Source organism: Urocitellus parryii, chromosome 2, assembly GCF_045843805.1.
Source record: "Urocitellus parryii isolate mUroPar1 chromosome 2, mUroPar1.hap1, whole genome shotgun sequence".
NCBI classification, from domain to species: Eukaryota; Metazoa; Chordata; class Mammalia; order Rodentia; family Sciuridae; genus Urocitellus; species Urocitellus parryii.
The window spans coordinates 44,514,377-44,541,708 of NC_135532.1; the positions used below are offsets into that span (position 1 = coordinate 44,514,377).

Here is a 27,332-nt window from a genome sequence, read left to right on the forward strand (position 1 = left end):
TTTATGAAAGAAAACATATAATACTTATCTTTCTGAGTGGTTTATTTGATTTAGCATGATGATCTCCAGTTCCACTCATTCCCCTGCAAATGACATAATTTCTTTCTTCTTTATGCATCAATAAAACTCCATTGTGTATATATGCCACATTTTCTTTTTTAAAATTCATCTGTTGATGGACACCTAGATTGATTCCATAACTTGGCTATTGTGAATCGTGTCATGATAGCTACAAATATGCAGGTATTAATTAAAGAATTAATTATTTCAGGTAGATACTGAAGAATGGTATAGCTGGACCACCTGATAGTTCTATTTTTAGTTTTTTGAGGAAACTTCATATACGTAACTTGGTCTTGATAGAAGCAGCTTTATTAGCAGAATAATCCAAAATTCATGTCTTTTTTTCAGGTGAAAAGTTTGTTTTGAACTGGGTAGAATTATTCAACCCTAGATGGCAGCAGGATGTAGTTGTTAAGTGTTTGAAACCTAGAGCCATTTGGGGACAAATCTTGGTTATAGTAACTTACTGGGTTGCAGGGACTCTACATATGACTTAAATTTCTGGACTTCAATTTCATTATCTATAAAATGGGGACAAATGATTGTTTTGTAAGATTTTTATGATAGATTCATAAGTGAATACATAAGAAGCATGTTATTAGTACCCAGAACCTAGTAATTGTCACAGTTAATGTCAGCTGTTACTATTTCAGTGTGTGCTCTTCTCTGAAGAAAGGGCACAGAACATTGTTGGTTATGTTACGAACTCCATCTCAAACTGGTTTCCCTTTGTTTGCTTTTTCTTTCTTTTCAGAACATGTTGGAAATTATAAGCAAACATGCAAGTGATGTATGTATATTTAGTTTCACATGCAACCTCGTTGTTATTTCCTGGCGTTCTTCCAAGATATCTTACAAGTTATCAATCTCGCCAGCACAGAGTGTGTTTTCTGACCACTTCCCCTTTGCAATTAAGGACTGTGACCACTCGCTTACGCACAGACTCAGACCAGCAGCCTTAACCCCAAAGGAGGTCAGAAACTCCCAGCTTTCCCTGCCGAGGGGGCTAGCTGAGAACCCGATACCATGTGTTTTAAAGCTGTGGCTAAGGCTGCGACCATAGGAACTGGGAACACCCACCAACACCCTGTCCCCCCAGCCCCACTTCCTTGGCTTCAACGCCATCAAGCATGGTTGCAGGACGTTTGTCAATGTTTTCAGTGGATTTCGGTTTCTGGTGTTTATTTTTGAATTGCTAAAGATTTGGAGAGAAGACAAGCAAATAGCCAAACAGACAGGCAAAAGAAACAGATGGCAAACACTCCTGGACAGACCAGCACTATGAACAGAAATGCTTAGGATGATCTGGGGTCATGGTGATCTCCAGGTCCAGAACCCTAGGATTGGATCAGTTGCTCTACACATAAAACCTGCCCCAGACACAGCCAGGAGGCTTTATTTGCATAGGAAACCGGCCAGTCTGGCTTCAAAGATAGTAGGTCACAGTTGGTGTGATGAGTTTTCCTGTTTACTGAGTACCTTCATGGAAGCATCTAGGTGGGGGCTGAAGGTGGTTGGGTAGAGGCATCTTTCCTTTTTCATTAAATCCAGTGCTGTGCCTCTGTGGTTGCTTGCTGCATTGATTCTTCCCAATGGAAAGTTTAGAGAGGCAAGGCAAACTTACAGATATTTCTCTTCTGAAGGTGTGGGAGGACTTAGGAGCAAGGCTGGCTGGGCTGATAACAGAAAGGGCAGACTGCATTGTGAGGTTCACAGGCTTTCCCAGCTGGGCAGGAAGACATCCCCTTCTGACTTCATGGGGATGCCTTCATACTATTTACACACACTCAACCACATGAACTAAAGTCCACATGGGTGGATGGAAGCTCTGTCCATGATATTTGCCACTGTCCGCCCAACATTCATCATAGTACCAGGTACAAATGGAACTCCTACTTCCAATTTGTTGAATGAGAAAATAACATCTATAAGTAGAGTCACTATATATCAATTGGGATGACCTTATTTAAAAATATAATATGTTGCATTGTCTTCATACATACATCTGTGTTTTCCAGAACAATTATGCTAGTTTTAGTCCTAATCAATACAGACATTGCATCTATTATCCCTTTTCTATCATTAAAGCAAGGACAGCAACTCTCCAAGACCTGGAGAGAACATACATATGAGGGAGCATGTGCAACCTGTGTGCAATTTCCTGGAACAAGGGACTCCAAAGGCTCTTTCATCCAGTTTGAAGAATCTTGTAGTTTGCAGGCTTTTCTATTCAAGACTGATTGTAATTCCTTGAGAGCTTGGAGTCTTATCTCTCCTTGGAGAGAAGCTTAAAAGTTTAAAGGAACTGAAGTGTTGAATCTGGTGAGGAGCAGGTTGAATGGTAAACTTAAAGATTATGAAAGACTATGCTCTTTTGGAGACCGTGTTGGCTGCAAGAGTATAAATTATAGCTTAACATAGGAATCAAGGGCCTTACTATTTTACCTTTCTATCTAGTAATTCTTCTGGGAAGAGAGTCTAAGAATCAAATATTAGCAAAATATCCATACCCCGTAAAGTGCATCACATCATTTTGAGAACCAAAAATTGGAAACAATTTGAATGTCCAGCAATAGTCAAAGGCTAAGTAAATTATGGGGAGCTGCTATTAAAGTGGTAAGCATGACATTTATTTGCGGTTGCTTTGATACCATGGTTAATTTTTGTCCCTAAAGAACAAACCACTGAATTTCTAAGTTGAAAATTTAAAAAAAGTGAAGTGTTTAATACTTACCTGTCCCTAGAACCCTTATTCTTCCTTCCTTCGACTTTAATTTCAAGGAGTTTTAATGATTAAGTGGTTCTAGAAATAGGATAAGGCTATTTGATGTGTAAATAATTTATTATTTAAAACCGAAAGCTTGGTGATTTATTTTTAGTGTCATCAAACAGCTGTGGATATTAAAATAAACATGATGATAAAAAATAGCACCAAACCTTTATCTATGAAGGTTTTGTTTATAAAAGGTAGTTACTGATATACATATGCTGAATTATTTACATTTATTTTCACCAGTGAGTGATTATGAATAATTGTTTTCTTCTGGATGTTTATCTTTTTATAGAGATATGTACTGAGTTTATATTGAATTAAATTTACATTAAGTATAATTTATGTTAAAATTATAAAAGCTAATTAAAATCATAGTGTGATAGAGCTGGGTCAGCTACAAAGAATTTAATTGATGGGAATTGTTTTTTTTAAATGCTTGAAGTGAGCTCCTTGGGTCAAATTAATGACACTTTCCTCCCAAGAGCTACCGGAAAAGAAGCTGGCGGGAATTTTCTCCCCGAAGGGTTAGTGGACCTGAGGAATGGGAAATTTTGGGCCACTGAATACCCTTTGTGTTCTAAATATCTTAAATTATGGAGTCAGAGGAAGGACAGTTTAGGGCTGCAGCAAGAAATGGGTCACCTTATTGCTTGGCCACAGTGTTTTTTCCTGGTACGTGCTTTGCCAGTGAAGTGGCTCAACTTCCTGTCCCTGGGCATTTGTAATAATGCCTTCTCTTAATAGCTGAACTGTGTTTCACCATCTCTCCTCACCCAAGGCCCCTCTCAGTATGCCCCGATTAGAGATCTAGTTCTGTCTGAGGTGATTTAGATCTCTGGTAGCTTTCCATGCATGATATAATACTAGACATCTAAATCATGCTGATGGATTATTTGACAGTTTTAGATAGTCACCGAAGCAAAATCTTTTTGTGCCTTGGTGTTTGTTCTGATCCCTATTCTTAATCCCCAAGGCTCAGTAGTCTCGGAGAGATAGATCCAGCCTAAGGCAGGCATTGGGATAGAGTAGAAGAGTGTTCTATGGTTGGAAGTAGCCTTTGGGGGTTCTCAAGATATGGTTAACTATAGGAGTAATAATATGGCAATCTAGACTAGCAAAAGGAATCAATCACATACTTGTGGATGAGCAATACAATAAAGACAACTTTTGAATAAAATTAAAGGCAATTTATCATTCAATTCACGAATAGTCTTTTTAAAAATTTTTTGTTGTAGTTGTAAATGGACAAAATGCCTTTATTTGTTTATTTTTATGTGATGCTGAGGATCAAACCCAGTGCCTCACACATGCTAGGCAAGTGCTCTGCCACTGAGCTACAGCCCTAACCCTTATTAATAGTTTTTTCAAAGACCTGACAAGAACAACTAGGGGGGGAGAAGTTTTTGTGAAGGCTTGTGCTTTCAGAGAACTCAGTCCATAGATGGCCGGCTCCTTTCTTTGGGTCCTGAGGTGAGTTAGAACATCATGGGGGAGGAGTGTGGTGGTGGAAAGCAGCGAAGAATATTTCACCAGGAAACAGAGAAAGAGAGAGAGAGTTCTCACCACGGATAACATGTAAACCTGAAAGTCACGCCCCAGTCACCCACCTCCTCCTGCCACACCCCACTTACCTACACTTTTCACTCAATTAATCCATTGAAGTGGATTAATGCATTGGTTAGATTAAGGTTCTCAAAATCCTATCACTTCATCTTTAAACTTTCCTATATTGTCTCACACTTGAGCTTTTGGGAGATACCTTGTATCCAAACCATAACAGGGGTGGTACACAGAAGAAAGTATTTTATAGAGCAGATATTTTATTCCCATAGACCAAATAATTCTTGGACCAGAAGCATCATTTTTTTTTTTTTCATAGCAACCTGCATTTTCCTGGAGCCAAGCTTGGAAGAATTGGCGAGGGCTCTGGGAACCACTCAGGGCTCCTCTGGCTTCTCTGGAGGAAAGTTGGATCCTGGGGCTCTAAAGACTAGTTTATTCTGGACAATAGGAGAGAAAGAGGCAAAGAGAGAGAGGTATCAACTAAATTTCTACATTTTGAATGAAATTGTCCATGGAGGAAAAATAGTACCAATCTGGGGGCAGGGAGTGCCCTGGGGTTTCTTCTCGCTCTGTGCTCAAGATAAGGAAGAAGGACACCAGGCAAAGGGATCCTCTCTCCACTGAGTACCACAGATCAGGTGCCTTAAACAACAGAAATTTATCTTCCCACAATGGAGACTAGAAGTCCAAGATCAAATTGTCATCAGGGCTCAGGGGAGAACCTGTTCCATGTTTTTTTCCATGCCTTGTCCATGGCTGTCTCCCTACGTCATCTTCCTGTCTTTATAACCTCTTCCCTCTGTATGTGTTTGTTTCTATATTTCTTCTTATAAGTACTGTTAGGTCAGATTAGGGTCCATCCAATGAACTCCATTTAAATTAATCTCCTCTATTATAACGCTTCTTCCAAATACAGTCACATTCTGAGGTATTTGGGGTTAGAAATTCAGCACACGAGTTTTGGGACAACACAATGAAGTACTGAATTTCAGCCTGCAACAAAACCTGTTTATTTATTTCTGACTATGGTAAACCCTGGCAAAGGAAGATTCCCTAAGCTTTAGTATTGATAGGTCTGGGCTCCTTACCTTTTTCACCAGTGGAGGAAGTGGTAGAGAAACACAGCCAGCAAAATTGACATGCAACAAAACAGTGAAAAGCAGGTCTTCTGTTTAGCAGCGGGTACTGAATGAACCACCTACTCATCCCAGCCTGGATGGGACCTGCTTTCCCAAATGAAGCTGTGAAAGAGAAAGCAAAGTCCTAAGGTGAAGCCAAACAGTCTGAAATTATGAAGATGGGCAGTTTGGCTGTGTGGTTGAGCCCATTAATTATAGTGTGTCCTGATCATGTTTATTTGTCTAAACTCTTCTTGGTGTTGCAAAACAACCCCCCTTGGACATAAAACACCAAAATGCAAGAGCTCACGGAGCTGCTGTCTTCTTCCCATCCTCTGTGGCTGCAGGTCTGTGGTGGGGAGGCTCATCCAGACTGACAGGAAGATCCGAATACAGGGAGATATGCTGTGTCACACTGGGGTAGGTGCCTGCAAGATGTGGGTTCAACTGGGTCACATGGAAAGACACCTCCGAGAACAGTTATGGGGTAAATGAATGGAGAGGTCCCCAAGATCATCTGCCACCTCCTCTATCATCTGTCAAAAGTTTTGCAGGTTAAACTGATGAATTGGGAGACAGGGGGATGGTGGGAAAGAAAGAGAAAGACTCTCAACTCATTTCCTAAATTACTTTTTCCCTACCCCAGACTGTGGTAAAGTAGAGCGGGGACCAGCTGGCTAGCTTTGTTTGTTTAAGTTGTTGACTAATCTCTGAGTTCATGTGCTGAGTTGGTTCATGAAGTTCCTGAACTTTTATTATCCTTGTACTTCTGGCACAGTGAAAATGAAATAAGAGACTGGTATTATGTTTAAAAGAAGCCTATGGTATACCTTTGGAGAAAGAAGTTCAAGGGATTAAAGAAAAATGTATACAATATTCATTGAAGGCTACTCGGTGCCAGCCTCTGTAATAGGCTCTAAGAAAAAATGAAATTTAATTTCCTCTGAGTTCTAATTTCCTCTTAGACTCTCTCCAGAATGGTTGAATCATTGATCTTCAATGTATCTGAAATGTAATACTTTGAATGCAAGATATTAATCAGCAGATGTTAATCAGAGATTTTAAAAAGCCAGTATAGATATGTCCTCTCCAACTTCAGGCCATGAATGGTGAGGAACTGGGGAAATTTAGCACTTTGGTTTTACTTGTCAAATGTCCAATATCCTCAGGCATATGTATCTAAAGGCTCTCATATTTAGCAGCACAGATATAGAGCACCTTGTCATTGCAGAATGTTCTACTGGATACAGATAATGAATAGCCAGACTGATAGGAAGATCTGAATAGGACCTCTTTTTGATTTTTTAAAAATTTTTTGTTGTTGATGGACCTTTATTTTACTCCTTTATTTGTATGTGGTGCTGAGAATCGAACCCAGTGCTTCACACACACAAAGCAAGTGCTCTACCATTGAGTCACAACCCCAGCTCCTGAATAGGACCTCTTAAGAATATTTTTCATACCACTATGGTAGCAAACACCTATAATCACAGCTAGTCTGAAGGCTGAGGCAGGTGGATCATGTTCAAGATCAGCCTGGGCAATTTAGCAAGACTCAGACTCAAAATAAAAAATAAAAAGTACTACAGATGTAACTCAGTGGTAGAGCACCTTGGGTTGAATCCCTGAATTTTTTTTCCATTTTAAAACGTTTTTCAAACTTCAGTCAATGACACCTTTGAAGGGCTATTAAGATGGGCAGTTTGTTTGTCTGGACTGGATACAACCTCACAGATTACCCAGATTAACTGCCCATCTGATGACTAACCCACTCTACACCATTTCCATGCAGCCTCTGTCCATGATGGGTTTTAATTCCAACAATAGACATTGCCTTTCAAGGCAGTTTGGTTTTTATCAGGGAACCCCTTATAGTCCCAAAAAGGTTGAAATAATTCAGTACAGAGTTCTGAGAAATGCTCGTTTTTTTAAAATATGAAGGAATTCCATAGTCTTACAAATAGATGAGTCACACGATTTCCATCAAAATCACATATAAAAAGAGTAAATGTTAAATGTGAATGCAAATGTCAAAAATAAAGTGAGGTTTTGCGGTCGTCTGCCCACTTGTCCTGAGGTTTCCTCTCATATGCTGATAAGAGTGAAAAAATAAGTTCTGATATGCTAACATAGCTGAACAGTTGGCTGATTATTAATATTGATCTATGTCTTTCTCAAAGATTTTACAATTTTTATTTCAAAAATAATTTATAATTGAAAAATGAATTTTCTAAAAACAAAAAATTAAACTTTTGTGTCTTGAGAATTCCGTTCAGTCATGATATAAACATCCTTATAGACTGTCTGTGCTAGAGAAAGTAAGTGTACTGATGTATTCCAAGGTCTGGCACTGTCAGTTTTATGCACTAGGTCTCAGCATTATCCAACTGTGACATACTGGCTTGTGACCCAGTCACCATTCTCTGTTTTCCTTACTTCCCTTGATAACTCTCCTGGCTCCTCCTCTGTTTCCCCTACCATTTCTAACTGCCGTTGGTACATAACCTTTACTACTGGGAGGTCCATCTCCTGGCTTCAACTGTTCTCTCTTCATACACACTGGTTTTATTTTCAAAGACAAGAAGCTGAATAACTCTTCTACTTAGACTTGTAATTACTCTCACTAAGTAAAGTGCATAGACTTTGTGATAGCGTCTTTCCTCAGTGTCGTCAGTACTGACTGATGTTAGCACAGGGGTGCACACTAGTTGTCCCAGCTATTTGAGAGGCTGAGGTGGGAGGATTCCTTGAGCCGAGGAGTTTAAGACCAGCCTGGGAAATAGGGAGACTCCACCTCCTTTAAAAAAAATCTGACTAAGGAGTTCATATATATTAACTTATATTAAACTCATAACAACCTCTTGAGTTTCATCCGACCACTGAAACGCACTGGCTGCATGAAAGAAAACATTGCATAGAGTCCACCCAGCCAACAGAGTCCAACATAGCCTGGATTTGATCACAGAACATGTGGCCTCAGTGTCCCCATTTTTAACCTCTTTGTTTTAGGGCAGATTTCCAAATTTTTCATTCTGTAGTAGAGCTTGAATATTCACATGCTTAAAACAATCCCTTTTTTTTTTCTATTCTCTCTTTTGCACAGGGACCTCCAGTACAGCCTGTGTGCTGTTTCATGAAAGGCAGTTGTAATTGCAGAAAGAATATAGGATCTGTAGTCAGCACTAAGAGGGCCTCTCCTCAGGCAACCAATGCAACTTATATGAACAAAGTTCCATTAGAATATCTCAATTTTGGTCTTTTCTTCTACCTTTCCCAGAAGGCTAACAGTGCCTTGTTTGCATGTGTGTACCTGATACCTGTTTGTTGTGATAATATCTGCCATACTGGTTATTTCTAAAATGTGTTTACTCAGAAATATCTCATGAGTATTTTGATATATGCATTGCAGCTTCAGTATTTTAAAATTCAGAAGGATCCACTTCATTCAACAACATTGATTTAAGTACCTACTATGTGTCCAGAATTTGCTAAGCATTGAAGGTACAAATAGTGAATAATATAGATTCCATATCTTAATGACTCTTATCCAAGTCTGCTGGGGAAGATGACTATATAAATAAAGTCACTGTTAGGAAGAAAGTGATAGGGTAAAGGTGAGGAAAGGACAAAGAGAGAGGGCTCTTGGGAAACTCTAGGGATTTGGGGAAAGCCAGAAGGAGGTAGAACCTGGGCAAAGACCAGGTTGAACAGGAAGTGATTCAGTCAACAGAAGGAGGAGACTTCATGGGATTCTCTCACCTGCAAATGTGAGGTGGAGCTCATCCAGGCTGCTCTTCTTCCTGGTTCTCATACAGGGACTGGCAGCAATCCGTGGGCCATCTTTGATTCCTTGTTGTTCCCCACCTTCCCATTGCCAGCCTGTCACCAAACCCAATGGGATTCTGTACCAGAGTGACTCTGAGATCCATCACAGCTCTCTACCCCTTTTGCCTACCATATGTTCCAAGCCCGATTTGGCAGTGACCTATAACTGACTCTCTACTCCAGGCTTGCTCTGTCCATCTTTTACCCTCCCCTGATCCATTCTCCACACTGCAGCCTAAGCATGTTCTAAGTTGCAAACCAAAACATGCTGTTTTCCTGAGGGGAAAGGGTACTTTCAATGACTCTCCATTGCTCTTTGAATAAAATGCAAATTTTTCTCATAAGAGACAAAGACTTTATATGACTTGATCCCTGCTTATTTTTCTGGTCATGTCTTCTCCTCTTCCTTCCTCACCCTCAGTTGAGTTATATTAAATTTTCAGTTCCTTAAAAACACCCTGTTTTGTTCCTTGTCCTTGATATGTGTGTTTTCCCACTTTGCTTGGGTAACTATTACTCATCCCACAAGTCTCATTTTAAATATGGCTTCCTCCAAGAAGTCTCTTCTGGACTCCCGAGTCTTTAGGTCTAGGTTAAGAATTTTTTCTCTCATGTGCTCCCAAGACACATCTCACTGATTATACTGTATGGTAAGTGGCTGTTTGCTTGTGTAACAGCATGTTAAAGTGGGAACCAAAGACTAGGTGGTAAAAGCTTCCATATTTCAGGGAGAGATGCTTGCACAGAAGGAAGCCAGAAGTGAAGTTAAAGATGTACATGATTGAACTTGAAGTAATCAGGAAATAACTTGAGAGGGGCTTTAAGGTAAGCGGTTGGAAGTTGGAATTTGTTGTGAAGTTCAAGGTGACAGAGTGGAATTCGTTCCATGTCTAAGAAGTCTAAAAGTACTTGGTTGTGGCTGGAGCTGCCTGTTTGGTGGCCGAGCTAAGATGAAGCTTCACACAACGAAAACAAACTATGTTTTCATTGACAACAGGGCTGAAATGTGTACCAGGGACATGATGTGGGCAGCCAGGGAGGGGACAGTCTGAGGGACTGGATCCAAGAAGGCTTCTTGTGAGGCAGGCTGTGTCCAGAAAGAAAAAAAAATGAGTTGTACTAGTAGTTTCAGAAATTGAGGAGTAGGGAAGGAATTGTAGGAGTTGGCCAGGGAGAGGGAGCTTTAGCCAGATGTTTCTAGAGGGAAAAGCTTCAAGGAAAGCATGAAAGTGCCCTTTTAAAGAGTTAACTCTGAACACTTCACCAAGCCCAGGGAGCCTTGGGTCAGATTATAACTTTATCAGTCAAGTAAAACCCCATTTGTATGAAGACTTGGATTAGGTATCAACATACTTTATATACAAAAGAGATACAAAAATTGTGGTATATTTGCATATTAAGAATTGTAATGCAAGAAAACAACAACAAAGTACATGTATAAAGGCATAAATTGGTGTGAACATACTTTTTATATTCAGAGATATGAAAAATTGTGGCCTATATGTGTAATAAGAATTATAATGCTTTCCACTGCTGTCGTGTGGAAAAAAAAAAGAATCCTGCACACAGAAAACATAATAAATGTTGGTTGTGCGAATAAAAAATAATTAAATTAAATTAAATTAAAAAAATAAAACCCCATTTGTTCTTTGTTATTCCTTACCCCAACCTGTCCAAAGCAGCCCCTCTCATCATCAAAACTTTTCTAAGACTGATAATTCTGAACTGTGGCAGGGAAGAACATTTAACTTTAAATGGAATAATGTTTTTATTATTAAACTGGATCCCTTTTTTGAATTATTGAACTGAATGTGTTTTCAAAATTAAAAGTGTTCAGAGCATTTCTTCAGTGTGAAAAAGAAATTATGAGACCTGCTTGAGATTTCCAGCCAAAGAAACAGAAAAATTAAGATTGTTGAGTAGTTCTAAGGTCTTGGTCTTTGGATTTTGGCAGTTTGATTAACATGCACCTAAGTGGGATCACTGTTTGTGGTGCTGACAATCAAACCCAGTGCCTCACATGTGCCAGGCCAGTGTGCTACCGCTGAGCCCCAGCCCCAGCCCACATCATGGATTATCTTAATAGGTCCTATGCCATCACAAGTCTTCAATTGAGAGGAGATAGTAGAGTGAAAGAGAGATGTCTGGACAGAAACTGAGGTCACAGATTGGAGCAATAAGCTTTGAAGAGGAAGGAGTTTGCAAGCAAAGGAATATAGATGGTTTATAGAACCTGGAAAAGGGAGCAGAAACTCCCCTCGGGACTCCAAAACAACAACAACAACAACAGCCCCAAAGAGCAGCCCTGCAGACACACTTTAGACTTCTAACCTCCAAAACTGTAAGATAATATATTTGTTTTCTTTTAATTCACTAAATTTGTGATCATTTGTTACAGCACCAACAAGAAGCTAATAGATACTCTGGTGCAAAGGGATAAGGAGAGAGGAAGGTGTTACCAGAGCCTAGACAAAGCTTTATCTGTAGAGGAGGAAAAGCCAGGTGTAGCCATGACTAAAATCTTAATGAGGCTAGGGTCTGGGATGGGAGAGAATCAGGACGTTGGTTTCTCTCTTCTTGTGCCTTTATCAGTAGATCACTACCCATGCCTCCCACTGGAGTTTGCTGGGTCACAGATCAGGAGAGCTCAGGTGATGCAGGCAATGAAGGTCAGCCTTCTAGGCACAGAGAAAAACAGAGGGCAGAGCATAAGTCAGTGAGGAGAGAGGAGCTGAGGAATGGAGAATAAAGAGAAAAGCAAGGTTCTTGAAATATGCCATCCTTGTCATTATAGTAATCCTTATTAAGATATCATATGGGAAAATTTGTATCATAATATATTTCTACCCATTTATTAGAGTTTGGGATATCATTGTATTTTTTTTTCTTTTTCTTCTTTAACCAGAAATTACTACTGTAGTATCAACAAAATAAAAAAAAAATAGATATACCCAGAAGTCATCATTTTGAATGGTGTGATCACATAATTGTTTCTAGAGTAACAAACACATCCCACAATCAGTTTTTTTGGAGGCCTTCACCAACTTCTAGTTGTCACAGAATTCTAAGCCTGGGTATCACTCTCATAAAATGTAATATGTAACCAAAAAGTTAGATAATATGATTTAAATATTATGTCACAAATGTTAAATTTGAAGATACTGAATCTAAATTGAAAGTATCTCACAGAAGCCTTTTCCATAAAGATGTGAATAGTAATGGTAAATGTATTATGGAAATATTGACAACGTGAATTTTCAGAATTAGAAGTTGGAAAAAAATTGCCAGGTGCTGTGGCAACGGCAATCCCAATGGCTCAAGAGGCTGAGGCAGGAGGATCACAAGTTCTAAGCCAGACTCAGCAACTAGGTGAGGTCCTAAGGAATTTAATGAGACCCTGCTTAAAAAATTGGCGATGTGGCCAATTCGTTAAGTGCCCCTGGGTTTAATACCCGGTACCAAAAGTTAAAGGACTATTATCTTTTCAATGAAGATAAGACTCAGAATCCAAGTTTATCCTGAACATCTTCAGAGGAAAGTAAAGTGGCAAGATATGGGAAGCTAAATCTGGATTTCTAGTAGGATATAATGATAGGAAAATCCTTGTAATCCAGCCCAAAACTCCACCTCTGAAGAAGAAAAGTTGCTCTTAAATCAACTGAATGGGTAGAAATATAGAAAGGGAAGATTGTAAAGTAATGACCAAATAGTTATGGAGCATTTTGTTTAAATTGACTATTAGAATATCATGAATGATGGACTTTTTATATCACCAGATTAAGACTACAAAAGATTTATTTACTCTTTTCTCTAAAGAAAGAATGATGGTTAATTTTATGTGTCAAGAGGGCTGGGCTGGGGGTACCCAGTATTTGACTAAACATTTTTTTCTGGGTGTGTCTGTGAGGGTATTTCTAGAAGACAGTAGCCTTTGAATTGGGGGAACAGAGAAAAGCAGAACCTCCCCAATGTGAGTAGACCTCATCCAACCGATTGAGGGCTTGGATATACCCAAAAGGTTGAGGAAGGGAAATTCATTCTCTGCTTGACTGTTTGAGCTGGGACATCTGTCTTCTCCTGTCCTTGGTGCTCCCAGTTCTCAGGCCTTCGGATGGGAATCTGTATACCTCTGTGGCTCTTAGACCTTCAAACTATATACCACTAGCTCTCGTAGGTCTCCAACCTGCAGACAGCAGATCATGGAATTTGTTAGCCTCCATAATCATGTGAGCCAAAGACTTATAATCTCTCTTTCTCTCTGTCTCCATGTATATTCGTGTTTGTATAAAATATTTGTTTACTCTTTATTGCAAAAATAGCATGCGTGCTCATTCAAATGATGCAAGGTAAAGATGGAATATCAAAGACTTATAAAACCGAGGAAACCTGTGGAAGTGGTGAGATGAATGGATTGTATAGAAGTAAGTCGACATTTGAAATGATAAAGTGTGATCTTTCATGAATGACTTCATCCTGTTAGCATTACCAAACCTTTCTGTGCTTTTGTCTTGATTTATGGTGTCATAATCCAACTAGCCACCCAAATCAAAAGTCTAAGTGTTAACTCTCCCACCTGCTACCTTTCTTGCCCACCCATCAAATTCTACCTACTTAAAAAAATTATAACCGCTAATATTATCAACTCTCTGCTAGGCACTATTCAAAGAACTTTATCTAAATCAACTGTTAGTTCTTACTATAACCCTATGATGTGGATAATGCTGACCCCATCTCTGTTATATCAGTGAGGGCTCAGAGAGTAAACTGTCCCTGATTGGGTAGATAAGGATAGTGGAACTACATTTCAAGCCTGAACAGACTGGGTTTAGTTGTTAGGTTTAACATTGCATTTGACTGTCTTTCCTCAGGCTGTGGGCCATTTAATAGGGTCCTTCCCTCTGTGTCTCAATTAATATCATCCCTTAGTAGAGGCCTACTCCTACGTCTAGCAGGACTACCTGCCTTCAGGAAATCACCTCTCAAATCCAACCTCAACTCAGCCCCCAGAATGATATATTTAAATTATCTATCCAATACAACTTTCATACTTAAAACTCAACAGCAGCTTCTTATTTCAACTTGTCTTTAGTTTTGGTGTTGCTAGAAATATTATGCTTGTTTATTTTGGTCACAGAAACTTTTCTTCATATGAAAGCTTAATAAGTAGCACAACATATAAAAGATGGAATTTGGCTGGCTCAGATTGAATCAGAGGTATAAATAGCAACCTTATTCTTGTGATAGTCCCATGGTTGAAGAAGGAATGGACTCTGATGAATTCCTTAGTGGAGAACTAAAAGTAGTGTAAGTGGTATATGAGACAGTTAGGCCACTAGTCTTGGCATCAGCTAGACAGGTGGGAAGTCATACTGGAGGCCTAAGGGGATGATTGACACAACTGATTGCTAAAGAAAGTGGTGCTACTCCAGCAGAGGCCCATTGCTTGGTGTTTCTTAACTCAAATGTCTTCCTTTCCCCTTTGCCCATTTCCTTTCTGAAAGATAGAAATTTCTTTCTTGCTTCAGATACCTAGATTTTAATGACTCCAAGAACTTTTTTGACTGTGTATTTACCATATGTACTAAAACAAGTCTGTACTATGCACAGCTTTTTATTAAACTATGTCTCCGTCTAATAGATCAATGGTTTTCCAAGTGTGGTCCTCACACCCTTAGGATCCTTGAGACCCATTCAGAGATCCCAAGATCAAAGCTATCTTTATAATATCAAGATCAGGATTAGTTTTATTTTTAAAACTATGTAGAGATTTGTACTGATGATAAAACACTGCAATCGTATCACAAATCAAACATAGCCGACATGAAAACTATCTTTATAATCACTGTGTTCATAACTGGTACATACTTCATGCTTCAAAATGAAAAGACCAGTTTCACCTAAGGATGTCCTTGGTGGAGCAGGGAAAATTATTTTTGTTATACTTTGACATTCAAATACACATTTAAACAATATTCTGTGGGGGCACAATAGGAAGTATGCATTAAAGCACTTCTGCCACATGATTGTGATGTGTCATGTGGAAACCCTTGTGATTGAGTTGCAAACTGAAAAAAAAAAAAGACAGATAAACTATGCTTTTTAGGTTTGGTTACTCAGAAGACACTATCAGGAAAATGAACATAATGAGGCTTTCAACTTAAGAAAGACAACTGACAAGATTGGTTGCCAGTAATACAATTCTAGCTTTCAAGGAAAAATAAGAACTTTTGGAAATTTTTACCTCTTGTGAACTTGGCTTCCCTATACTGAAAATTTTCTGATGAAGTCAGTGATGATATAAGTGGACTCAGATATCTGATTGTGTTTAATGTAACATATCAGCATTTAGAAGATCTGTGGAACTCAATGAATCAATATTTTCTGAGTGACCAATGCCTAAAGTTCAAAATCATCCCTGGATAAAAGATTAAATCAAAGAGGCAAGAGAAAACAATGGATACTGTTAGCACAGAGTAGGAAAATATCACTAATGATTTTAGATTTTATGGTGCAACTAATAGTTATTAAATGATACTGTTGAGTTTTGATGTAGTAGAAAAGACAATAATTATTCCTTTCTTTTCTAACTATGTATATTATGTGAGGCTATATTTTCATCATATACTTCAAGAAAAACAATGAATCACAATAGATTGAGTATAGAAGTAGATGGCTGAACAGTAGATTGAGTATAGAAGTAGATGGCTGAACAGTGTCCCCCTATTAAAGGGGTTTGCAAAACAGACAATGTGATCTTTTCACTAATGCTTTTTTGTTTTTCAAAATATAACTATTTTTCATAAAATATATTATACATTATGTCAAATAAAAAAATTCTGTTTGAACTTCTTTTTTTTAAATATTTATTTATTTTTTTAGTTCTTGGCGGACACAACATCTTTGTTTGTATGTGGTGCTGAGGATCAAACCCGGGCCGCATGCATGCCAGGAGAGCACACTACCGCTTGAGCCACATCCCCAGCCCCTGTTTGAATTTCTAAAATGGAAAATACTGATAGATACAACCATATTTTACAAGCTTTTAGGGATTGCCACTTTCTGAACATTTTAATTCTAAGACTAAAAAGTTGGAAAACTGCTGCAATCCGTAATTACATAAAATCTGAAAGTCACTCAAGTTCATGTTTTCTTAAGTTTTATAGCCTGGCATTAAAATTCTACAAAACTGGCATAAAAATATATGTATTCATTTCTCCTTATTATCTAGACAAGGGTATATTATACCTGTAAGTTTGCTGTATGCTTTCCTCCTTAAGTTAGGCTATTATTATATTTGGAGAGTGATATTATATATTGGCACTCGAACTTTGTCTTTTTCCCAGTCCAGCCATCTGATTGGAATGCTAGGAAATTTCATAAAATTTTAACTTGTTCATTCATTTTACCAAAACTCACAAAGCACTGGTTAATGCAGTAGTAGTACAAAGATAATGACCGCCTGTGTTAGGTATCTATTACTGTGACAAAATTCCTGAGGAAAATCAATTTAAAGGAGGAAAAGTTTATTTTGGCCCTGGTTTCAGTCCATGGTTGGTTGGTTCCATTGCTTTGGTGTCTGTGGTGAGGCAGAACATCATAGTAGACCCACATGGTGGAGTAAATCTGCTCGTGGGAGCTGGGAAGTGAAAAAAAAGAAAAAGAGAAGAGAATGGTGTCCAGATATTCCTGTCACAGGCTTATCCTCCCCCATGACCTACCTTCCTCTCACCAGGTTCCACCTCCTAAAGTTCTACCACATCCCCAATAGCGCCACACACTGGGCACAAAGTGTTAAACACATGAGCCTTCGGAAAACATGTAAGCTCTGTCTCAAAGAGCTTAGAGTCTAGTAGGTGAGACAGATAAATAAGTTAAAGAAGATAAAATAAGGCTTTAGAGATATGATAAACACATGTACATAGTGTAGTAAAGAATCATAGAAAAGTGATACTCAACCTAGGAAAAAGGGTATCAAGAAAAGCTTCTTAAAAGATAAAAGGCCTAACCGAATGCAATACTTTATTCTAATACTTTAGAATGGATTTCAAATGCTTTTCTCCAATTTTTCAGTCTTCACCATTCTCCATGTGCCTTGCCTCTCCTTTTCTGTATGCCTCCTGACCACTGATAATTATACTGATACTTAGACCATTTGTGTTGTACTGTCCATTCATGTCCAACAGGTCTCTGTCATTTAGGTTCTTCTTTTTTATCCAAATTGTGTTCCTTAAACCCTTGATGTGTGAAGAAAAAGTATTAAAAGATTTTTAGAATTCTGAACACTAAATCCTTTTTCCAAAAAAAATTACAATATACATTTGGACATTAATGCCACTGATAAGGTTTCTGTGGGAATGAGGACCTTTGGGAATTGGAATAGAGGCCATTGGTGTTATATTCTGGCAGAGAACCTGGATAGATTTTATGCACGTCTTGAGACTCGGTGTGAGGCTGAATTTAAAAGTGTTAGGGAATAGACAAATGAGGATAGTGAGAACACGAGGTTAAGAGAATAATTCTATAAAATGGGCCCACTGTGCTGACTCTCACATGCTTTCTTTTCCAAGAAGCGATTTACCTGCAGCCCTGCCTCTGTGGCCAGGATATGTCATATTCCTCAGCAAACTCCCTGTTCACTGCAGGAGAAATGCAGGCCCAAAATAATGCTGATAAGAGAAACCCAAGTTACTCTGAAGGAGACTTTTGTGACCAGATCCTGAAACTCTGGAAGATAAGGATATGCCGCAGGCCAGCTGCAGCAAAATAGCCGGGGGGTGACGAATAACTTCTGTAGATTGATGCAGCAGGAATAGGAGCCATTTATTGTAGGGCAACAGAGCTATTTATACATTTTGCACAGCTTATCTTAATTAGCATAAACTAGATACATCAATCAACCAATAAGGAATCTCCACACTTAATGGCTCACTTTTGTTACTTCTCAAACCACTCCCTCTGACATTTTGCCAGGCACCATCCAGACTTGTTTACGAACTCTAACATTTCTCTGGCAAAATACCAGGTGTTATTTTTGACTTATTTACAGACCTTAACAAGGATAGTTCCTCCTAACCATAAAATCTATAAGAATGTACAGTTAAGAATCCAACTAGAACTAGTTAGCCTGGGCCAATGTGATCTAGAGTTGTTGTGAGTGTGGGAACTTGAAAGTCTGATGTCACCTTGCTGTCAGTAAAAAGCCATGAGGTGGACCTGGGTGGGCCTCTAGAAACTTCTCTGGAACCCTCCCCCCCAATAAAACTGGAGTACAGGAGAGGCACATTGTGTCTCTCCTCTCTGACAGACACACTCTCTCTTGAAAGTATCCCTTTCTCCTTTCCTGTTACTCTGAGCAACATATCCGAAATCTTTCTGACTTGATCCCAAGAATTGGGGCTTGAAGAAAGGGTCTTCATGTTGCCTCAGTTTCTCAGAAGGCCCCAGCTTGGTAAGAGATGGACTAATTAATCTGGCAAAGAAAACTTCCAGGCAGTATGGCATTCAGTCAGTGACATGGCTGGCAGCTTTTAGCCAGGTTTTCTTTGAGAAACAGGAATAGAAATAGAGCCAAAGGATTTTAAAAAGCTGCAGTTTGGCCAAAAAAGTACATGTAAAGCTGGGGTAAGGAAATTGTGCTCTTTGAAGAGATTATAGTCCCTAAAGAGATGTTAAGCACTTTGCACAGAGTCAATGAGAAAGATGGTATGAGGGCATCTTAGGAATTTGTAAGATCACTGCAGGGTCCAATATATAGAAGGGAAAATTTTTTGAGAAGAGATCATGGGGCACCTTGCTTACATATCTCATATCCAAACCATAACATGGGGCCTAAAAAGTTGTTTCACTACGCTCAGTCATGCAGGCACTCAGAGACCTCAGCAGCTGTGATCACAGGGAGCCCAAGTATTGCACAACTCAGTTATGGCAGCAAGCCTTAGTGTCCTCTGTGTGGTGCTGGTTCTGCAGGACTTCAGGATGCTTGAGTTAAGGGGATGGAGGCTTCCATTGAGATTTCAAAGGAGGGTCTGGGAGGCCATGCAAAGTGCAGCAGGATTGGAGTCCTTGCCTGTTGATCCTGGGAGGGTGATATATGAAGCCTTGAAGGTCAAGCCAAAGCTGGAATGGAGATCCAAAGAATTAAGAGATGCCAGTAATATGGATGGTCTACTGAGAAAATTTGTTGGTTTCAGAGAGAAACAGGTGAAAAGAGAGGACATGTGGGCTACAAATAGCAAGGCCAAAGAATTGGGCCTGCCCAAGCCCTTTGGAGAGCACATTGCACAGTCATGTGTCATAGATATTGTGCACAGAATTACAGGACCTATTTGCCTGTCTGGGTTTTGGTCTTGCTTTGGCATAATCTCTTCTTTCTATGCCCCTAATCCTTGAAATAGGAATGTTTACACTGTACCACTTTATATTGAATATATGTCATTTGCTTTTGATTTTTACAGGGGTTCACAGCTGAGTGTTTGCCTTGAGTCTCAGCTCAAGGACTTAGACTTTTGGGTAATGCTGAAGTTGTTAAAAATACAGAACTCTTAGGGATGGACTAAATGCATTTTGCTTTGTGAGATGGAGAAGAACTTTTGGGGGCCAGGGAAGGAATGTTATGGTTTGGATATGAGATATGTCAGCTCTTGTTATGCAGAAATATTCAGAAATGAAATGATTAGGGTATGAGAGCTGTAACCTAATTAGTCCATTCTACTTTTAATGAACAGACGGGGTGACAACTGTAGGCAGGTGAGGTATAGTTAGAGGAGGTGGGTCACTAGGGTGTGGCCTGGAAGGGTGCATTTGCCCAGTGAACTGTTTCCCCTGCTCTGCCTCTGCTTCCTGACCCGCCATGAGCTGAGCAGCTTTCCTCCACTGGGCCCTTCCCCCATGATGTGCTGCCGCAACTTGGGCTCAGAGCAAGGGGGTTGTTCATTTTTCAGACTGAAACCTCTGAAACTCTGAGCCCCAAATAAACTTTTCCTTCTCCAGGTTGTTTTTATGGGATAATTTGTTCACAGAAACTAAAAATCTAACTAAAACAATATACAACGTTGTAACAGAGTCAGTACAGAAATGGATAGGAAGATCTACTAAGCCAAATAGTGAAGAGATTTGAAAAGATGTAAAACAGTGCCACTTTTTTCATTTTAAGTCTGGGTTTCTAAAAACAAAGTGACATTACATTAACATGTCAATATGTTAAAAATTTCTGTTTGGATTTCTAAAATATCAAATATTTGTAATCATAACTCACATAAATGAAAGCTCCTTGGGGTCTGCAGTAATTTTTAAAAATGTAAAGAGGTGCTGAGACCAAAAAGTTTGAAAATTGCTGACCTAGCAGAATTACTGATTGTGAACAACTGCTACTTTCACTTGACTAGCAGAGTAGCATCAATTCCTTTCCTTTCTCACATCTGCACATTAATTTTCCTTTGAAAACTATTTGTCCCCTCTTCTTAGCCCATGAGATCTGCATTGGGTTAACTTAATCTTCTGACTCATTTGTTTGATTCAGTCCTATATCCAACCATGCCTGAATGTAGACCAAACCCTACATTTTCAACTGTGTGAACTAACAAATTGTCACTTAAGTCTATAAGAATCCTGTCTTAGTATTCCAAGGTACAAGGAAATATAGCTTGAGTAATGTTAATCTAATCATCGTGTTGTTTATAGTTCAGTACTGACATATACTTTGAATCTTCAGTTATGTTCTGGGTCCTGGCATCTCTTAATACCTATCATTTCACTAGGCTTCAGCTTAATCACTTTATTAGCTTGAAAATAAATTAATCAGTTGATATATTTATATGTGAACAAATATTAACGAATCTATGCTAAATAAGACAGGCATATGCAATGAGTAAGACATATTTTAAAAGTAATTATAACAATACAGCCACCCCTTGCCTAAGATAGGCCCCTGGTCGCTTTCTCCCTGGGAGGCTGTTACTCTGGGATCAGTTGTAATTATCATCTTTATCTATGAGCCTTCTCTGACTCTCCAGAATATGTTTAGACCCCACTGTCATTAGTTGTCATTGTACTTGCACTTTGTCTTTGAAGCAATCACCAGGGTCTTGCTAATTATCTGTGTAATCATTTGTTCAGTATTTTTTTCTCATCAGGGGTCAAGCCTCATATTCTATCTTGATGACTGAGTTCCCAGGTTTCAGCTCAATGCTTGAACATAGTGGATTCTCACTAACATAACTATGGAGTGAATAGATGAATGCACAAGTGTCATGTAGGAGAAGTAAAGGGTGTTGGGGACCAAAAACCAAAGGGCACCACCCTGGGCTAGGGGAGCAGAGGAGGACTCCTGGAGAAGTCTCTCACTTGAATGAGAGAGGATGAGTGAGCAGGAGAGACATTAGATGGGGGGATGGAGAGTAGACCCCAACTGGGGGTAGCATTTGAAGCTGAGTCTTGATACAGTTTAGGAAGTGCTATTTATGGATTTTTAATCTCAAGACTTTAGACTTTCTACAGGCAATACTTAGAAGCTATTATGAATATGGAAATGATACATATTTTTGCTTTTTAAAAGGAAGTCCTTATCAGTGTGTACAGAACTGTTCAGGGCAAGCAAGAGTAAAGGTAGCAGGATCAGTGAGGAGATGTAACTAATTCAGGGAGAAATGGTGTGACTTGAACATGGAGATAAGCAAAGGCTTTGAGGGTTCCTTCACTCATTTTAATCCAACAAATATTTACTGTGTGCCTATAATATGAAGCAATATTCTAGGAAATGATGAATATTATAGAGGTGAATAATAAAAAGTCCTTGAACATTTGGGGTTGACACAATCATTAGGGAGTGGAATGTTGGCAAATGAATAAATAAATAGCTGAGAAAGACATTACCTTGGAAGAAGCAGTCAGTAGATTAACAGTATAGTTTCCAACCCAGCCTCTAGAAGACAGAGTACAATGGGATGACCTCTTCTGAATAATAATGGAAAATAATTGCCAAGCAATAGGAATGACATGTGAAGAACTCTTAGGGATGTAACATGTCCCCAAAATAAAGATACTTGGTCAAACACACCTGATATGAATCAGAAATTTGAAGGATCTTCTAGTAACCTGAGAATCAAGAGTGAAAGGAATGAAAAAACATGTACAAAAAATGTATAAAACATTGTTACATTAAAACTTGTTAAAAATGGAAGAGTATCATTACGGATTTAGTTGTTATAACAGATTGAAAAATATTTGATCTTAATAAAGACTTATAAGAAGAATGAAATACAGAATTGTTTTCCAAATAAGGAAGAAAAATAAAAGGAAGGAGGAGGAGAAGGAGGAAATAAACCTACTTCCCAAAGCTAATAAATGAAAAGTAGAAAGAAACCAAGATTGCGTGGAATAGAAGATTGATGTTAATTATTTCTCTGCTGGAGTTAATTTTTTTTTTAACTTTTCCTTTCAAACACACACATACACACACACACACACACATTAATGTTAGAGGCATTTAGATAAACATACACATAATCATTTCATTTGCATGGACACTTTTTAAAAAAATCAACTCAGTCTTTATTTTATTTAAAAAAAAATTTTAATTGTCAATGGACTTTTATTTTATTTCTATGCAGTGCTGAGAGTCTAACCCAGTGCCTTACACATGCCAGGCAAATGCCCTACCACTGAGCTACAACCCCAGCCCTCAGTCACTCTTCTTTAACAAACACTGAGCTCTAAATGTTCAATTTAGAAGAATTGTTTTAATAATTCAATGATGTGTTATTTGTGATAAATGTTGCATAATAAAAATACCCATTAGAGAACTAGGCAGAAAAAAAGATGCAAAACAAGTATCATTTTAAAAGTGGAAATATCCTAAGTTTTATAGGTGTTTAAATTGTCCAGCACCTCCCTCCTTCCCTTTGACGATGTATCAGGACAATTGTGAGCTAGGCTAATATTTTCATTTTTTTTCACCAAGCGGACCAACTTTTCTTTAACAGCGAAACTAACATTCAACCCTATTACCAGATTTGTATAACACTTCTTCCTGTTGCGTGAGCCCTCCTGGATTGCCTGCTTCTGGCTGTGCAGGGCACTCCTATGTTCTATTCTTTTTTTTTTTTTTTTTTACTTTTTTTTTTATTGTTGGTAGTTCAAAACATTACATCTATTTTGATATATTTCACAGTTTGATTCAAAAGGGTTATGAACTCCCATTTTTACCCCGTATACAGATTGCTGAATCACATCAGTTACATCAATTACATTTCCATTGATTTACATATTGCCTTTCTAGTGTCTGATGAATTCTGCTCTCTATCCTATTCTCTACTATCCCCCCTCCCCTCCCCTCCCCTCCCCTCTTCTCTCTCAACCCCCTCTACTGTAAAACATTTCTTCCACTTGTATTATTCTTTCCTTACCCCTCACTTCCTCTTGTATGTAATTTTGTATAACCCTGAGGATCACCATCCCTTTCCATGCAATTTCCCTTCTCTCTCCCTTTCCCTCCCCCCTCTCATCTCTATTAATGTTGATCTTCTTCTCCTGTTCTTCGTCCCTACTCTGTCCTTAGTTACTTCCCTTATATCAAAGAAGTCATTTGGCATTTGTTTTTTAAGGATTGGCTAGCTTCACTTAGCATAATCTGCTATGCTCTATGCTATGCTCTATTCTTTGCGTTTCTTTCTGTGTTGGTGTTTATAGGCTCGCTGCTACCGCATTCACACAACCTACCTCTCTCAAAGTTACTTTGAAGGTGCAGAAACAGTGTTTTGGGAAGGGAATTCTGGAATCTTTCCCCAAACTGGGAATCTATGTAGCTATATTTGGAACCACGTTAGAGCCTAAATAGTTAAGTTCCTTGAGGATGTTCCTTGCTGAATTTTTGGGAAGGATCCAAAAAGGGTCTTGGGAGATAATCAAATTAACCTTTTAAATCCTATGCAGGAAACCAAGGCCCAGAGATAAGAACTGCTCTAAGAAATATCCATGATGTGCCTCCCCTCCTTTACCCAAAGGACTCCTCTACATCTTCCCCACACCATATTTTGGATCTCCAGAAGGGCAGCTGAGGGTGGGCAAGGGAGTCAGTAACCCCTGGAACCACTCTTAGCCTCTTCTGTGGGCCCAGATGGGGAGGAGGCCTTCTAGTAAGAGAGTGAGGAAGAGAGGGAGGGCAAGAGGAAGGAAGGGGAGCCAGAGGTGGGAGTGGAAGAGGCAGCCTCGCCAGGGCTGATTGGCTCCGGAGGCCAGCCCTCTCCATGCTGTTTATAAGAGTTGGGGCTGCCCAGGGCGCCCTGCCGGTTCTCCGCGATCCAGGAGCCACCGCCGGGCTCCCAGAGTGCGCTCCACGTTGAGGTCCCGCTTGGCCCCGAGCCTGCTTCTAGGCTGCCTTTGGAGTTGGCGGTGGGCAGAAGAGAAAGGGAGGGAGCGGTAAAGGGAGGACAGCGCCCGAGAGAGCGGGCCGAGCGCCATGCGCCGTGCCAGCCGAGACTACACCAAGTACCTGCGCGGCTCCGAGGAGATGGGCAGCGGCGGCTCCGGCGCCCCGCACGAGGGCCCACTGCACGCCCCGTCGCCGCCCGCACCCGCTGCGTCGCACTCGCCTCCTGCGGCCTCACGCTCCATGTTCGTGGCTCTCTTGGGGCTGGGATTGGGCCAGGTGGTCTGCAGCGTCGCTCTGTTCCTTTACTTCAGAGCTCAGGTGAGTGACGCCTTCCCCAGGTGCGCGTGGTTGGCGCCGTCACCTTTTCCGTCCAGCAGTGGAGGGAAACTGAGTCCGGCGACCAGGCTCGGTTCCCCTGATCTTGCCACTTCAGGAGGGAAAAGTGACTCCAAGAGAGGGAGGGTGGCTAAAGACCGCGGGCGCACCTGCCCAATTCTCCTAATCCATACCCCTGTCCTGCAGCGCGCAGAGGCTGCACGTGTCGGGCCAGATGTTGGGTTTGAATCCCCCCCGGAAATAACATGGGCCGCTCACCTCTCCTGGAAGTCATTGCACACTTTCTCTCCCTTCCATTTCTCACTTGGAGTTAAGGATCAACTTGAGTCCACTTAAGGGGGGGAAATGAGCGCCTTCAGGTGGGCATTGACCTTTTCGCTTCCCGCCCACCACCCAGTTCCTGGGATTGGTTGCTTTGCAGGTATCCTCCGGCCCCAGTGCTGGAGGGCCGCGAGGTGCCCTCAGCCTTTGAAGTCCTGGGGGCGAAGCCCAGTGCATGAGATGGGCTGAATGACGGCGATGTTGGAGTAGCCTAGACAGGAGCTGTGCTGCTGCCTCGCTGTCCTGTGGGGCTCAGCTCTAAGGGGCGAAGGAAGAGGGACAGCCCCACGTGCCTGACAGTGAGGTGGGCGGAGGAAGGAAGCAAGGTATGTGTGCTGGCACAGCCTCGCTTCAATCTAGCGGCTAACCAACCTTCGAAAAGATGAAGAGGCTGTGCAGGAGGGCTTAGAACTGCAGGGAGATAGTAGAAAGGAAGGGGTAAATTTGTAATATTATGCTTTCTGGTGGTTTATGCTCTTGTGTTTTCTTGGAAATTGCAGTGCAGTTGGTTGGATTCATTCAAATATTCTTGTCTAGTGCTGTGAACTCTTTCTCAGAGGAAGTGGAGGGCTGACTGTGCATTTTTTTTTATGGGAAAAGAAAGTTGGGTTTGGACTTGATTGGTTTTCAGACTCAAAGGTGATTACTAAACCAAATTGAATGCATCAAAACAATGCATGGCTTGGATTGCATGGGTTTTTGACCTTGAACTCCCACTTTCATTCACAGGTTTTCTGATAAGCATTCATTATTCATTAGTATGCATTTTATAGCACCAGTGTAATTATGTATGAAAACAAAAATAGAAATGCTATGAACAATCCTTCAGAAAATTTGTAATTTCATGTTAATAAACATAATTTTTCCCTGGTGAGAACTTTTTTCTAAAACACAATTTTTGGAGTGGTTTGCTTGTGACATGGATTACACAAATCCATATGAAAGTGACAACTTTTTAAACTTCATTGGAATGCTTTGCAGTCAAGTATGAATGGTTTGGGGGCTGGGGTTGTGGCTCTGTGATAGAGTGCTTGACTAGCACATTGAAGCACTGGGTTCTATTCTCAGCACCACATAAAAATAAATAAATAAATAAAGGTAAAAACAAATGAATGGTTTATCCATTTTTCCCATCCTGAATTTTGTTAACAACCTTCATTTAATGCTTGTGTATTGAGAGCCTAAATTGTGCTATGGAATGTGACTTCAGAATCAATTATTTCAATACACAATGTCTATTTACTATATGCATGGTGCCATATACCAGAGGATATCTCCAATAATGATACTACCCTTCTCTTATCTTTTTTACCACCTTAGGGACATGGCATTTCCCCAGCTGAAATAGTGAAGCAAGTGTTCAACATAGAGCAGTGGGCAAGGGATGAATTCTAGGGACCATGATGGAAATTGGCTTGGTTCTGTAGAAAAGAGTGACCAGCTGAGTTCTTGTTCCAGTTGTTCAGCTTTCACAAAGGAATTCCAGTAATGGAGTGGGCTGAGAGATCTGTCCTGATGGTCACCTATCATCCTCTGGATAGCACAGGAATAACAGCAGAACATTCAAAAACCTTTCCCCAAAGCACAACTGTGAGTTAGTAAGCTTAGCTCTAAGTTTTTCTTTAGGAGACTTTAATGTCATCAGATTTCTGAGTACACTTTCCCTAACTGCCAAGAAGATTGGGTTTCTCTTAAGACTTATGAAAACATTTTAGTTATTATTCTGCACCCAATTCTGCACTACATTTTTAAAAGGTCATCTCCTTTTGTAAAGAACTGGTATTAGAAGTAAGGTGTTCATATGAATACACCATCAGCTCTCATAGCATTTTATTGAGTTTAGTGTCTACATTTGATTCCTAAAGAAATCCTAATCATTTAGGAAAAGGTTCTGAAATAGTGACAAATGAAATGCTTGGTGTCTGGAATTTATTTCAAAATAATTGATGGTGAGGGGAGGTAGCAA

The 27,332-nt window shown here is 39.8% G+C and overlaps 1 protein-coding gene across 2 annotated transcripts in view; it reads left to right on the top strand.

Annotated features, from left to right (window-relative positions):
• Positions 1 to 24,796: 24,796 nt before the first annotated feature.
• Positions 24,797 to 27,332, top strand: part of Tnfsf11 (TNF superfamily member 11) — a 33,341-nt gene continuing 30,805 nt past the window's right edge. For both annotated transcript variants that reach the window (XM_026380028.2, XM_026380029.1), the window contains exon 1: positions 24,797 to 25,027. In XM_026380028.2, the coding sequence (XP_026235813.1) occupies positions 24,797 to 25,027 (231 nt within the window). The remainder of the gene's footprint in view (positions 25,028 to 27,332) is intronic.